At 54.8% G+C, this 16014-nt stretch overlaps 1 protein-coding gene across 5 annotated transcripts in view; it reads right to left on the reverse strand.

The window, feature by feature from the left end:
• The window catches only part of SNX8 (sorting nexin 8), a 39624-nt gene that overhangs the window by 3106 nt on the left and 20504 nt on the right, over nucleotides 1-16014 (reverse strand). For 2 of the 5 annotated variants that reach the window (XR_014306332.1, XM_082714053.1), the window contains exons 2-10: nucleotides 11893-12083; nucleotides 9711-9828; nucleotides 9325-9446; nucleotides 7541-7621; nucleotides 6459-6619; nucleotides 5736-5868; nucleotides 2888-2956; nucleotides 1134-1283; nucleotides 618-767 (exon numbers count right to left, since the gene is read on the reverse strand). Coding sequence is in view for 2 of the 5 variants with exons in the window: in XM_082714053.1 (XP_082570179.1) it covers nucleotides 618-767; nucleotides 1134-1283; nucleotides 2888-2956; nucleotides 5736-5868; nucleotides 6459-6619; nucleotides 7541-7621; nucleotides 9325-9446; nucleotides 9711-9828; nucleotides 11893-12083 (1175 nt within the window). In the remaining 3 variants the exon portion in view is untranslated. Of the gene's footprint in view, nucleotides 1-617; nucleotides 768-1133; nucleotides 1284-2887; nucleotides 2957-5735; nucleotides 5869-6458; nucleotides 6620-7540; nucleotides 7622-9324; nucleotides 9447-9710; nucleotides 11521-11892; nucleotides 12084-16014 lie in introns of all 5 variants that reach the window. The other 3 variants (XR_014306333.1, XM_082714052.1, XR_014306334.1) reach the window with 2 other exon arrangements.

Below are 16014 nucleotides of genomic sequence, written 5' to 3' on the forward strand. Positions count from 1 at the left end.
AGAGGGGACAAGCCCCTTCCTCTCTGGCCGCTGCATCAGGACCCTCGCCCATGGACAGGGACAAAGCAGTCCCAGACGCTTGCAGCCCATGGCCCTCCGCATCCCACGCCCATCTTGGAGGCGCACAGTACACACCATGTTTTGGAATGGAAACTTGGCACAGAGGGTAAAAGGCACAGCCGAGTCATGGGGCCAGGCAGGCAGCCGCATACCTTGCCAAGTCTCCAGACATGCAGAGCACCTGTTCCAAGCAATTCAGGAGCCGCCACCCAGAGGACGTGAACCGGGGTCTGTACCAACCCCTTGCCCTCTCTGCCTGATGCGTCCCATCTCTTGTCTCAATTCTGGGGATGCTGTGCTTTACCCGACTCCAAAATTCCTCCAGGAGAGGAGGAATGCTGCTTCCTTCATGGTCTCACGCTGCACCTCCCCCCAACCCCATGAATCAAGGGGACAACTCTGCCACTGCTGTTCAGGGTACATGTAAGACAGCAGCTGTGACCAGGACTTGTTTCCAGGTCCTGTGCTCCCCAGCTCGTGACCCTTCCCTGGCAGTTCACGAGGCCAGCAAGCGCCAGGCTCCCAGGCAGAGCCCAGGCAGGCACGGGGAGACCCACCTCCTTGTGCCCTTGGATCTGCGAGTTGACAAAGGCCCCGAGGATGTGGGAGGTGAGAGGCAGGTACGCGTGGACCAGCTGCGTCTCCTGGTGCAGGCAGTACAGGGAGAAGTAGCTCCGCAGCTCCATTGTCTGGATGGCGTTCTCCTGCTGCACACACGAGCTACCCTTGCTCCCAGCCCCGCAGACACAAGGAGCACTGCACCAACACGCCACCAACCCCGCCCCGAGCCCGCCACCACCACCCCTTCCCCGCAGCACCACCGAGGCAAACTCCAAGCCACTTGCCCCAACCAGGCATCCTGGAGGCACTGCTCAGGACCACTGCGGGGCCACCTGCCCACCCCAGAGCCCCCCGGCCCCAGCTATATCGCCGGCTATGGCGGCCCCAGGCAGAAGCACTCTGAAAGCCCAGAGCCAGGCCCCAAAGTACTGCTCCAGGGTCCAGCCAGGCTGGGCATGCAGCAGCCCCGTCAGGCCTGCTCACAGGCCACCCCATCCCCATGCGAGAACCACCTCAACGATGCGGGACTCCAGCTGCTCCACCGACTCAGGCTCACGGCTCTGCACAGCAGCGCTCAGCATCTGCCTCTTCATCAGGCTGTACTTGTGCAGGGCACGCTGGTGCTTATGCAGCACGCCCTTCTCGTGCCGCTCGCACAGGTCCTGGGGGGAGGGGCAGCTGCACTCAACCACCGGCCAGAAGGGCCCCGGAGCCACCCTCCCTCCATGAGAGGCAGCATGGAAAGGGGAACTACGGGAGGAGACACACGCTCCAAAGTCCGCACTGTTCATGCATGAGCCCCTTCCTCTTCGGAAACCGCTCACACCATGCCCACTTGCTCCACGCTCAGCATGTGTTCGTGGAACAGAGCCGCTCAGGTGACAGGCCCAGGGTCAAACCAGGATGGGCTGCAGCACACATCAGCACCACAAACTAAAAACCCACAAAAAAAGGTCCTGTCCACAAGGGAAAATGGACAGGGACAATGGAAGGTGGACCGCCGACTTCCCCGCTGCCCAGTGACAGGAAGCCCATGTCCCTCCAGTAACAGAAAGGCCCGTCTCCAAAAGATACACTGGCATTTCCCAGGGACCCTGAAATAGCCCCAGTCAGGAATCCTGTGGGAAACACTGGCCACAGAATGACAGTGCTGTGATCTCAAGGTGATCTGACTACCATCCATCTTATTTTTTTTTTTTTAAAGATTTTATTTATTTATTTGACAGACAGAGATCACAAGTAGGCAGAGAGGCAGGCAGAGAGAGAGAGAGAGGAGGAAGCAGGCTCCCTGCTGAGCAGAGAGCCCGACGCGGGGCTCGATCCCAGGACCCTGAGATCATGACCTGAGCCGAAGGCAGAGGCTTTAACCCACTGAGCCACCCAGGCGCCCCACTACCATCCATCTTAATGGAGAGATCCCTTCTGGAACCTTCCTCAAAGTACTGGGCACAAATATATACCCTCAGCATGAAGGATTCTCTGCTTCACAGACACTCTAGCCCATCACCAACACCGCCCCAGTCCAGAAGCCAGCTCTGCACAGAGCCAGAGTCGGACTGCCCAGAACCTCTGCCCGAGGAAGAGACAAGCTCCCTCAGCACCAGACCAGCCCCTCAGTTATGTGGTGGGAGCTACAACAGTCACACACACACACGTCCGCAAGCACACACGCTCACATGCCTACATGTACACATGTGCCTGAGCAGTCACATGCACATGCATATGCATGTGTGTGCATGGACGTGTGTGTATCCCCAGGTGCACCCATGCTCATACACATGCACGTGTGCACACAGATGCCTACATATGCGTACACGTGCACATAGTCATGTGCATGCATATACACTCATGCATATGCATGTGCACACAAACATACCCATACTCACACCTATACACACTCATACATAAACACAAATGTATACACGTTCACACAAGCACATACATACACACTCGTGCACACCCTCATACACACACACAAATATGCACACACACACAGCTCATGCACATGGATACATCCACACATACAGGCATACGTATATGCTCACACGCATGCGTGCACACACAGCTGCCACTCTCAGACCAAGGGAAGCCAGAGAATTGTCTGCACACCTGCAGGGGCCACAGCCCAGAGCACCTACAGAACCTGCCAAGGGGCAGTAACACTGGCCAGACTGCCTACGGCCCATCTTCCCTCCACAGCCCTGGGTTCGCGGCCCTTCATCGTCAGGAGTCACACCCATGAGAGACCATGAGAGACCAGACTCACTTTATACGACTGGAGCAAATCCAAGAAGAGGTTCAATTTCTCCACCACGTCATTCTCTTCCTGTTTGCCCTAGAAAACAAGGGTGGGTGACCACGCCAAGCACCACAGGACCCACAGACCCATCCGTAGGCCTGAGCTGGCTCTCCCCACCCCCAGCAGCCACCAGCCAGCTCTGCAGAAGAGCCCCCTTCCCACATGACAGACCCCCAACACAAGGCAGGGAAGCCACAGAGCCCTGCAGCTAGATGAAAACTACGGCCTCAGTTCCCAAGACCACCTGCCCACTTATGCTCACTGTTTGACACCCACGTACAGTTGGCGCTGGGTTGGCTTCCTGGGAACCCTCCCTACTAACACTGTGCTCACAGCCACATGTCCTGAAGGGCTCTAGCACAGCTCATGGCCCTCAGCCACCAGCACTTGCCGAGCACCTCACCCGGGTGTTTGCTGAGCACCTTGCCTGGGTGTTTTGCTGAAACCTCCTAGTCATTCACCAAGTGCCTCTCTCAGGTGTATGGTGAGAACCTCACCTCTCCCAGGTACAGTGTGGGCTCCTCAGAGAAATGAGCCCCTTTCACAACCTCTAGGGCTCCAGCAATGGCATGAAAAGCTCATCTCAGAAACCACACATCAGACCGTGTGTCTAGAGGGTACAGCCAAAAGACAGAGAATGGGGAAAATGAGGAGGACAAGTCTGACCAGGTTACAAGCACTTCCCTGGGAGCCAGGGGCTCCTGCCCAGGTTCTGCCACCAAGTCAGGGGAACCAGGACTCACACCTGCTGAGCTCAGAGGTTCCAGGCCACTCATTCCCTCACCTAAAGCCAAGACTATCCAATAAAAGTCACAGGAAAATAACAGGCATGTTCCAGGTTTTTTAAACTCAGAAAGGAAAACACCAAAGGTCCACAGGCACCCTGCTCCCTCCTGACTGGGTGGAGGGGCACAGGAGGATGGAGGATGCAGCTGAGGGGCCATTCCTGCTCACGTCACTGGCTAGGTCCCAATTCTCGTCCACACAAGACCCCAAACCACCATCCCATCAGTGTGGAAAAATACAGCCCACTGGGAGTCTCCATTGTCCCACTGCGGGGACAACCTGGGGCCCCTAACAGGTCTGGGAAGAATAAAACTAGGCTATGTGGAAACAGAGTTAGGAAAACCAGCCCTCGGATGTCCATCCTCGTGCAGTGCGAGTGAACAGTGCTGAGTGAGTCCTGAGCCGTGCTGGGTGAAAAGTCCTGACGGTTGTTTGATCCAGTTTCACATTAAAACTGTATTAATTTCACTCCAACATGAAAACCATGAGGAATAGTCAGGAAGTGGCACTTCCTCAGACATCACATTTCAAAGCAGCATCCCAGAGCTATCAGAGAATCTCAGAGCTTGGGGGCAGGGGGAGGGGGAGAGGTTCAAATCTATGAACTTGAACCACATCAGAAGCCTGAACCCTCTCTCCCTCTTCAAAGGCAGAAACACAGCATTCAAATCCCAGCTGGAAAACACTGGAGATGACAGAGTTAGAGGAGTTTCTGTTCTGCGTGATGCCCAGGGATTCATGGCACACCCCTACGCGTTCCCCCACCCCCGCATGAGGCTACCCATTGAACTGGGAGCTATGTGGGCTCAGGACCTAGGTCCTAGCAACAGGACAGCTTCCATTTTAGATTTTAAAGTGAGCTTTCAGTAAAGTCCAGCAGGCTCCATAAAAAGTGTCTGAATGACCTCTTCCACCCTTGCATCTCCCAGACAGGGAAACAGGCACAGGGAGCAACGGAACCCGAGCGCAGGCCCAGCACAGGACAGTGGCCGAGCGCGGAGCAGGCCTCCTCTCTCCGCAGCCGCACCTCCAACGGCACGGTGCCGGTCCTCCCACGGTGCACATGTGGGCCTCTGGCAGGCCTGGACAGGGACCGGGCCCAGCGTCAATTCTAAGAAATGCCAACAACACCCTGCGCTCAGTTTCTAACGGAAACACACAGGCACCAGAACCACAAAGAAAACCCAGGACTTTCCATACCAGCAATGAGATCAAATCTCCTTTTTGGCACTCAGAGACGTCCTGGGCCCGAGGGCTTCACCTCAAGCCTGAAAATCACCCAGCTTCACGGTCGGAGGGTCTGCTGCTGTCCCTATGTCCTCTGGCCCGCTACTAAGGAGCTTCAAGCGTCACACTGGCAGCAAGGCCCTTCACAAGTACACCGTTTTCTTCTATTTGAAACCATCTACTACCAGCCTAAAGTCCATCTCCCCAAGAACCAGGCTGCCAACGCTCACCCTCAGAGTCACCTAGCGATTTTACAGCATAAACGCACGCAGATGAGCCTCTCCGTCTGTCAGTAACCTCCGGACCTTTGCGTCGATCCCCGAGGACCACATGGCCCCTGCAAGTGTGGCGGAAGCATTTCCGGAGGCTAATTGGGTCTCTAGGGGGAACGCAGCGGGGCTCTCTTGGGCTACTAGAGCTTACTAACTGTCCTGGTTAAGTTATCGAGGAACCGAATACTTGCTGACTAGCACAGCCAAGTGGAAACCATCTGGTCCACCCAGATGCATCCAGGGAAGTCCTAGATTAGGTTTTCAAGGACAGCTTACAACTTCTCATCTCAGCAAAGTCAACTCTCAAAGGGCTAGAACCCAGTCAGTCTTTGTCACGGGCAACCCTCTTCAGAGTGTCAAGGGCTCATGGGGAGGCCCTCAGAACAGGTGGTGACGTGCGGTTCCTACCGAGGCCAGCACCCACTCGCTCTGGACTCAGGACTCCGAAGTCTGAATAGGAAGCCATGCCGGCGTCCATTCCCAAGGCAAGGGCTGTTGGAACAGGCGCCAAGGAGAAAAAGTTCACTCACCTGCTGGGCAGCTTTGTCAGCAAGCAGGGCAAATTCCACGGACAGGCCTTTCAGCGCCTGTTTAAGGGACCCCCATGTGCTGCTGTTCAGAGAGGCCCAGGATGGCAGTGGGGTCGTGTCAGACCCCAAAGCACTAAGGAAACAAGAAAGAGAGGAGACAAGACACTCAAGGACTGGGAGCCGAGCTGGCCTTTCAGCCTAACGTGTCATCCCAGGGCACCCTCTACTCCATGAAAAGGGGTCCCCAGGGCCACCTGAGCATCTGCCAGAAAGGCAGGACCTCAGCCGCCGCCCCACCCCAGGCCTCCTGAACCAGTCCTGGTCAGCAAGCCCCCCAACCCACCCAGGGGACAGGTGTGCACACGAGGGTTTGGGAGGCGGAGGTGTGTAGACTGAGAAGGAGGGCATGGTCCTGGCTGCCTGTCCCACTACCCCTCCACCCAGAGGAGCATGAACAGTCTGGTGTCCTTTTCCAGTCTAGTCCTGACAGCAGGGAAGACCTATGTAGCACAGGCTTGTGTGTTCAGGGATCCACGCTTCCCTACCTAAATTCCCCCATTTTTTTTTTTCTGCTAAATTCCATAATCCATTTCCCCAACCCTCTCCTTCACCTTCTAAAAGTGAAACAGGTCAGAACCGGCAGGGCTATGGTAAAACACCTTCTGCCCCGTGCGCTGCAGATCCCTCCCCCGACTGCCCTGCATAACTAGATGGGGCACCTGCCTCAGCTCCTTCCCGAATATGAGAAGGTCAGCAGCATTGTCGATGGCCCTGGACGCGATCCGCTCCGCCCGATCTCGAAGCTTGTGGAAGCTGTTGTAGATGTTCCGAATGAGTTCCCGGCTGACAGCAAACTGAGTCTGGATGTCGGCCGGGAGGAAGTCCTGGCAGGGAGGACAGCAAGGCTGTGGATTACAGGCTGTGACGGGCCTTCCGGAGACGACGCCCTTCAAGAGAAGGACAAAGCCCTCCAACGGAGCAGCTCGTCAGCCCAGACACTAGGCCATGTGGGGGCCTGCTAGGCCCTCGTTGTCCAAAAAAAAAAACAGAAAGTATCATCACGCATACACCACAAACACCAAGCTGAGTGACCCCAGGAGATGGCGATACTGGCATAAACTGAAAGTGGATCCAACCGGAGGTCCTGCCAGAATGTGCTCCAATGATAAACTTCAAGCTCGAAGTGGCGTGGATGAATCCTGACTTTAGGGGCCCCACTCTTCCCTCAAGGGGCACTTTTTACCAGCTTTATGGTTAACTACTCGTTAGCGTTAATAATGTTAACTACATAATGCTTAGAAAACAGAAACCTTAGTAAACGAAAAAAGATAAGAGTCCACATTTCTGCGTGGAGAAGCAATTTAAGAAGGAAAAAGCTACCCAGTAGCCACCTTAATTCTTTTTAGAGACAAAACAGATTTGCCAGATTTTACAATAAACTAACGCAACAATCCCACAACCCCTGCAATCGGAGCCTGGTGACCCGGCAGGAGTCCACCTGGATCACAAAAAGCCTCAGAAGTGGCAGGAGAGCTGGCGGACTCTGAGGCCAGACCGCATTCAGCCCCATCCGGGTCGGCTGCTCGGCGGGTCTGGGATCCTGGCAGCCTCTCGGGGCCGTCTCCCCATCTGTGAGATGGGCAGGTCACGTGCTGTGCGTTGGAGCAGGTGAAAGGAGAGTCGAAGAGAAAACCCGGCGGCGAGCCTCAGCGCCATCCCCGGCACATGGTGGAAGCAAGAGAGCATGACCAGGTCAAGTGGTCACTGCCAGGACTGGATGGTGTGCATCACGACGAGAGAAGTACCTTGGCCCGGGGAGCCAGCTTACAGTTCATGAATTCATCTCCAACACACTGAGCTGATTCCTTTAACTTGTTCTGCACATCCTGCAAAGGAAAACAGAAACAGGCCGTATCTACCAGCTGCAGAACGGTCTGTGTGAGACCAAGGAGGCCAGCAGGAGGCAGGACACAGGCCCTCCGCAAGAGGGCTGTTACATAGGCATCCCCAGAAGACCTCGTCACTGTCTTCCCGGATTTCTTCCCATTGACCTTAACCTTAGGTGGCCTTCCACAGACAGGAAAGCCTGGCATAACCACACCAGCACCACGAAACCTCTGGCTCCAGAGGGGAGCTCTCTCTCCAGAAACATAGGAACTCCCGTCTGCAGAGCAGGGATGCCCCCCATTCCACAGCACCATGTCCTGGTAGGTCCCGCCACATGGGGCACAGAGACGAGAGCTGAGGTCTCCTTCCTTCGGACAGACCCACAGGACGCAGCCCCACAGAGCCCCGGGAGGGCTGATGGGCTTCACACAAGTCTCCTCAGCAAAGCCACAGCCAAAACCAGGACCCACAAAGAGCCACAGGAAATACAGGCAGAGAGCCTCATCTGCAGCTTTTTACGGGTCAGGGAATTTTAGAATTTCAGAGAAGCCTGGAGGATCGTCTGTCCTAATCTCTCATTTTACCAGAGGAAATGGAGTCAGGGAGCTCTTAGGAACACCCTATTTGTGTGAGGAAAGGGTCAGAGGGGCCTCACACCCCCAGCACAGGGATGCTGCCTGGCTCTGTGCCCAGTGCATGTGGCTCCCAAGTCCCCCCACATTCCTCTCTGACAATAACGATTCCTGCGTGAAAGGAACCTGTCTGCCCGGAGTTCCAAGGCCCATACTAAGCTCAAGAGCAGACAGTCACAGCAAGCATTCACGGAATGTCTGCTTCACGTCCCAGAAAAGGGATGATGGTGACAGGTACCCCTAGGCAAGCAGCAGGAAAGCCTTCTCGAGGAGGTCCCAGGCCCCTCTGTCTCACGGGGTGTGTCTGCCTCTGTGGCTCCTCAACATCCAGCATCTTTCCCCAGTGGGAGAGGGTGGGACTGAGCCCCGCCCAGAAGGGGTTGCAGACAGCAGGGCCCTGGACTACTCCTGGTGGCTTTCCATACTGGGAAAGTACGCAAGAAGGGGCAAGAAGGGGTTCCCTCAGACAGAAGATGCCCCCGCTTATGCCCCAGGTACAGCGACCTTGCTGGAGCCCCTCCACCACCCTTGCTCCAACCCCAGCCAGCGAGCAGGCTGCTCTTGGGACAGGGCAGGGACTTCCTCCCCAACTGGAAGGAAGGGCTCTGCCTTGCTTCCCGAGGCTAACGAACACAGCTGCTTGGTTTCTAACAGAAATTAACATCCATGTGGAGACGGTTTCCCAGGACGTGGTCTATCCTGCAGCTCTGTGAAAAGGACTCAGCTCAGTCTTCCAATGTCACGTCATCAAGGTGGCCTTATTTGCTTTCTGGGACACTGAGATTCATTGCAACCTGGGGTCTCCAGCACTTCCATAACCCTTACAAGCAAAGCCTTCGGTAAACAAGCCTCAGCGCCCACAGCAACGGTGCTCCTAATCTCCAAATCCTGCCAGGTCAAAGCCAAGAATGCCTCCTGACCCCACCTTCCCGTTATCCGGGAAGAAAGGAAATCTCACTCGGGGTCGTCACGTGTGCTGGACTCCATCAGGGCACCCACGCGAGGACAGGAAGACAAGCAAACTGAGTGTCGGGAAGCTCAGGCCCCACCCGGGACAGCGAAGTACTCACAGGACCACTAAAGGACAGGAACAGCCTGAGGGCCACGTCCTCGGAGAACGGAGGGTGCCGAGCCACCAGATTGATGAAGCGCCTCAGCGCCCTCCGCCGGGCCTCGATGAACTCCCGGTCGGCTGCAGGCAGAGAGCACGGGCTCAGCAACGGGCTGGGCAGCCGCCCCATCCCAGCCCCCCGCAAACACACCCCAGTAGGGAAAGCCGCCAGGAGCAGCAGAGGTCCTGCTGTCCGCACCCACAGTGCTCCCCACTGTGCAGACCGCCAACTGGCAAGATGGGCTCGGCTGCACCTGCCTGCTGGCCTGCACCAGCCTTCCCAGCACCATGGCCTCTGGCGCCCCGAGGTGTGGCACCCCGGCCTTCCCGGCACCCCGGCCTTACCTCCCAGCACTCTTTTGGGCGGCAGGGCCGGCACCATGCGGTAGGGGAACTTCTGCAGCAGCATCTCATGGAAAACCACGAAGTCGTTGTACCGTCTGTACACAGAGGACTTGAAGCGCTGCAAGACCAGGGCTCTGTGCTTGGACTGGACACCAGAAACCGCCCCCATGTGCCCCCGCCCCCGCCAACAACCAGAGCCACAGGAGCGCTGTGGCTCGATATCCCCCACCCCGAATCTCACCAGACTCTACCGAAGACAAGTCCCGTCCCCCCGGCAGTGCTCACACAGCTGCCAACACTGCCCGGAGTGATCACTCTGCCCACCCACCCATGACCGGGCTCTCCTGAGGACCGCACACTTCTCACAGGGGTCTGCCCCAGCACAGCCGCCCCGCCCCCACCCTTACAAGGCAGCACATGCAAACAACGCCTTCTTCACTTCGTCCTTGGGGCACCCTCCCATACAGGGTCACACGGTGCAGGCACGACAGGCATGACAGCCTCCTGGGAGAGCGCTGGCTGTCACGGCAGACTAGACACTGCCCAGGAAGGCCGGACACACAGACGTCCCATCTCAGACAGACCCGCGGGCTCCATGACAGCCAGCCCCCGCACAGCAGAGGAGCCCACCCCGGCTCCAGGTCAGAGTGCACATGACACACACGCACGAGCCACGGTCTGCAGGCTGTCTTGCTTGTAATTGATGCGGCTCAGTGAGAGACACCTGTCTGATCCTGATGGCTGGGTGCTCCAGGGAATCAGAGCTGTGCACACAGGAGGGGAGGGCCAGTCACCAGGGCTTCAGGGCAGAGGGATGGACAGTGGGACACAAGGACTTTCAGGGCCGTGAACACTGGGGGACACCATCAGGTAACACCGGTCATCAGCATCCAGACCCACAGAATGCACACCCACCCAGAGGGACCATGGCACCAATTATAGTCTCTGGGTGACGATGACATGTCCGTGTGTGGTTGACTGTTGTCAGATGCCCTGTTTGCGGGACACAGATCATGGGGCAGCCCATGGAGGAACGGGGCTCAGGACAGAACGTGTGGCCCTGCCACTGCCAGAACAGCATGTCTTAGAAGGTGGCCTGCACACAGCTGCCTCCTTGAGAAAATGTGTATCATGGGACAACAGGCTTCCTGAAAGAACAGGAAAGGGCCAGCTGCTGGAGCCACACAGGGGAGGGTAGCCCCGACACCCAGAGCCACCGCACCTGCAACAAGGCCCGGAGGGAGGAGATGTGCCCGCGCCCAGGGGAGCAGCACCCACATGCATGCTAGAACAAAGCTGATTCACAGACTTCAGCCTCTGTAGCTTGAAAACACCTTGACACACACACCCTGTGACTGCAGACTCCCACAGCACACACACACGGCCGTTCGGTTTGGAAAACGTGTTTCCTCCCCGGGATGACACGGACCCTTCCAACTAAAGCCCCACAGCGGCCCAACACTGTCATGCCAGCACAGCCCCACTCCACCTGTCCTGGGGCGTCCCGTGCTAACACAGTGGGACTCCACAAGCCCAACGACGCTGTCAGCTCATCGATGACTTAATCCTCGGTTTCTGAACAAAAACTACCCCAGTATCTGATCTAACAGCACCAGGATATAGAAAGAGAATGGAGGGAAGCCTGGGGGGTTCAGTCGGTTGAGCGTCTGCCTTCAGCTCAGGTCATGATCCCAGGGTTCTGGGATTGAGTCCTGCGTCGGGCTCCCTGCTCAGCAAGGAACCCGCTTCTCTCTCTGCCTGCCGTTCACTCCTGCTCTCTCTCACTCTCTGGTAAATAAATAAATAAAATCTTTAAAAGAAAGAGAGAGAGAGAGAAAGAGAGAAAGAAAGTTAGTTAGCACCGCGGATGCCATCCTGTCACTGCACAGACGCGCGGCCAGGTGCCCAGCACCTCCCTGGAGAAGGAAGCGCTCCTCCGAGCAGCTTCCCAGACACAGGGCCAGGGAGGGCAGGCTGAGCGAGGTGGGGGTGTGGCTGAGCCAGACGGAGACACGGGGACACCCCAGCTGTGCAAACATCTGTCAGGCGGCTTGGCTCTCCGTGCCTGGTGTCGGCTCTTCCCTCTAAGACCAACACACAGACTCCCTCGAGGCCCATCCCCCCCAGCGCCACCCCCCACCCAGCCTCCTCTCCCAGCGGGCACATGCCGCCTGCCCCTCACCTGGCTGGAGACCTCGTATTCCACATGCTTCAGGAAGAGGCCCTTCTTCCCAGGAATGAGCTCCACCTGCACAGTGTCCCTGGCCAGCAGCTCCTGCAGGGTGCAGGACAGCAGCAGCGGGTTCCCCTGTGGCATCTGCATCCGACTGGGATGCGGGTCCCTCCGCTGGCTGACTTGGGGCGTGGGCGAGTCTGGACAAGAGATGGTAAATGGCCAATAAAAACAGCTGCTCGGAAAAGCGGAGGCTGCCCCCGGCCGGCCCTCCCACCACCATGTGCTCCCTCAGCACCCGGACCATCACCATGTCACCCCCCTTCATTCAGGCCATGGAGCTTCTGCTCCTAAGAGTCACCACCATGAGGCATCCAGCCGACCAGGAGTCAGCAAATACACCCATGGATCCAAGACCAGTCAGACTGAGTTTTCAACTTGGACAGGAAAAAAGTGAGCTCTTTACAAGTTTCATGGAAAAGAGTCCGCCATTTCTCTATAGCCCAGAAAGAGGTTAAAACTGAAGAGCGAGCCGTACAATTTCTCCATCCCACCATTTCTACAGTGAACACCTATGACTCCGTGTGCCAAAAGAATCATTCCAATTCCATGCAGGCAAAAAAACCCCATGCTTGCTTAGAGCTAAGATTCCCAATCTCACAAGTCTAAGAATCACTCTGCTTCCCTACAGGCAGGAGCCGCCCACCCCTCACAGAGCAGCTAGAGGCGGAGCAGAGAGATCACAGGCTAACAAACACGGAAGTCATGTTAAAAAGCCAGTTTGGTTTTTAGTACACAGAATTCTTAAGAAACAAAGTTCTTTTGGGTTAAAAAACAGAGTAAAGTTAAGGTACCCCACAGAGGGGGAGGGGGTCCTCCTCTAACCAACACTGCTACTAGTAACCACAACAAAATGTAGATATCTTTCCTCTTTTTTCCAAATTCTCCACAACTTGGTTGTATCATTTTTCATGATTTCCTTCTTAAAACAACACTTCAAAGTAAGAGTATGGCTTGTATTCTAAACAGAATTAAAGATAAGATTATCTTCATCCGTTAAATTACTCAGCATTTTAGAATTGAAAATGTAGTTGCCTTTAATTGACCTTAAAGATTAAAGAAAGAAAATAAACTACGGCCTTAATGCTTACTTGAGAACCCCAAGGGCCTCATAAAAACTCCACACACAAGCTCAGTATTATGTGCCCTAAAGCAGAAAGCCCCCCCCACCCCCCGAGTGTAGGCACATACCCTAGGGTGAAAACCTCCCGCCGGGCGCAAGGAGAAAACAGAAGCAATTCTAGTTGTATTTCCAGCTCTCCTTCCACAACGTGACACTCCTGTGACAGCAATACACCCCACGTGATGCAGGACAGCCATGCACATAACTTCCTAAATGTGTATTGTGTGCATGTGCACGCATATGTGTGCATAAGCATGTAAAGGAGTGTGGTATGTGTGTGCATATGTGAACGTGTATATGCACGTGTCTGAATGTGTGTGTGTGTTCATGAGTGTAACTGTGTGTATATATGGAGGTGCTACATGTATATAGTGTATGTGCGAGTGTATACAAGTGTGAGGTATGTGGGTATGTATATATGCGGCTGTGTACATGTGTGTGTGCATGAGCATTTAAGTAGATGAGTATATGGGGTGTGTACGTGTATAAGTGTGAATATGCAAGTGTGTCTGTGCATACAAGCATGGTTGTGTGTATGTCATGAGTGTGTACATGTGTGTGTACATGTATGTATATATTAAAAGTCCCCAATATCTTAATGGCCAAAATGTGGAGACCACAGATCCAGAAGGTTCTCCCATCCTAAGAACCCAGCCCCTTTCCGTGTAAAAATATTTTGCTGGCCTTAAACTGTTTATCCACTCTCTTCAGGGACCACATGTCCTCTCAGTCAAGGAGCCAACAAGTGTTTCTCAAGTGCCCACTCGACAACAGTAACGAACACTGCAGGCTCACTGAGCTCACTAATACGCATTCCGTACACGGCTATGGACGGTTCCCAAGGCTGGGCACAGTACGCGAGGATCCAAACTCCAGGGCAAATGGGAATCCCACTGTGACCTAACTTTAACAGCACCCTGATCATGAGAAAAGGGGCCCAAACGCCGCACCCAAGCACAAGCTCCAGGAAATACATCCCTGCTGCTGGGGGGCGGGGGGCGGGGTGGTTTTGGCACGCAGAAGGGCCTCAAAGAAAGTTTGCCAAATTACTGACTGCCGCTATTTACTGCATTTTCAGGAATGAAAAGCAGCATGTCTGGGAAAAACAAAGTTTTGTGTAATCAGAGCACAGAATATGTGGACAGACAGGAAAAACGAAGTCAAAAGGTACCAGGGGAAGAACATTTTTATCAGAGAAGAGATATGCAAATACCTATATCTGAAAGGAAACTTGTATCTGGAATACATAAAGAACTCTGATGACAAAGTAAAAATAAAAGACAGACACACAACCCAATTTAAAAATGGGCCAAGGATTTGCATAAACATTCCTCCCAAGGTATACCAGTGGCCACTAAACACATAAAAAGATGCTCCAATATCCCAGACCGTCATGGAAATGCAAATACAGCCATGGTAAGATACCACCCACTGTGGCAGCTCTCATCTAAAAGAAAAGAAAGACAAGGACTAGTGAGCACTGGCCAGGATGCGGAAAGTGAGCACTGGCCACACATGCTGGTGGAAGCCGTCTTCCCAGCACGTCCACACAGGTACAGCGTGTACACAGGTACACATACAGCGTGAGAGGCAGAGCCCCCATGTGAGCCCGCAGTCCCACCGGCAGGAATACCCCCAAGGGGTGAACGCGGATGTCCAGACAGACACCTGCAAACAAAGGTCCACAGGAGCCAGAGAGCAGAGAAACCCAATTGGCCACCAACTGTCCAGGAATAAACTGAAGTGGGTGGCTTATCCGAAAGGACTACTAGTCTGCTGTACGAAGGGATGCAGAACAGACTCGCTACAAGACAGACGGACCTAAAAACACAATGGTGGAAGAAGCCAAACAAAAGAACCACGTATGGGATGAGTCCGTGCAAAGTACAGAAACAAAGCGGATGGGCACCCGCCTGGGGGTAGGGAGCAGCGATGGGAGAACTGGGAAGTGAGGACTGGAAAATAAGGGGTTTCTTTGGGGGTTGATAAGATGCTCCCAAGTTGTTCCCGGCGAGGGTGCACCGCCCATAAACACGCCAACACCACTATGTTGACAGACGGCGTGACGGCAGTGTACGGAACACAAACAAGAACGAGGAACGCCTTACGCGTAGAAGGTGGGCGACTCCAGTAAGTGGCAGAAGTAAGAACCTCTGAAAATCCTTCCCTCGAGAAAAGCAAAAATGGTCAGAACTCGCAGAACACAGGAAACTGAAGATGTGTGGCAAGCCAGGGTGTAGTATCACTGTGATGATTACTTAAGTCCAAACGAGGCCATGCTGGGGGCCCCCGGGTGGCTCAGTTGGGTAACCATCTATCTGCCTTCTGATGGGGTCATGATTGCAGACTCCTGGGATCAAGCCCCACATTGGGCTCCCTGCCCAGCAGGGAGCCTGCTTCTCCCCCTGCCTCTGCCCTTCCCCCTGCTCATGCTTGCATTCTCTCCCTCGAGAAAATAAATAAAATCTTTCATAAAAGAAAAAAAAAATGAGGCCACACTGGAATGGGGCAGGCCCTCACTCCAATGTGACTAGAGTCCTCATAAGATGAGGGAGGACCACAGGAGGCCTCAGAGACCCCCAACACACAGGGGTGGGCACATGACAGCAGAGGCAGAGACTGAAGCCACGTGGCCACAAACCAAGAAGGTGGAGGGTGGCCCATGGCAGCCAGATGCTGGAAGGGGCAGGAAGTACTCTCCGCTGTGGGCTGGGAGCGCACGCAGCCCTGCCCACACCCGGATCTCAGACTTCCTACCTCCAGGGCCGTGAAACATTTCTGCTGCTTCAAGCCACCTAGTTTGTGCTTTGTCACGACTGCCACACGACACTCACAACAGACTTTACGGGAATTAGTTCAGAGAGGTCGTTAAAAAAAGTCAGCGATATGCAGCAACACCTTCGGGAGGAGGAAAATCTGATTTCCAGAGTTGCCACATTATATTATTT

This window comes from Mustela nivalis (genome assembly GCF_964662115.1).
Source record: "Mustela nivalis genome assembly, chromosome: 19".
Classification (NCBI taxonomy): domain Eukaryota; kingdom Metazoa; phylum Chordata; class Mammalia; order Carnivora; family Mustelidae; genus Mustela; species Mustela nivalis.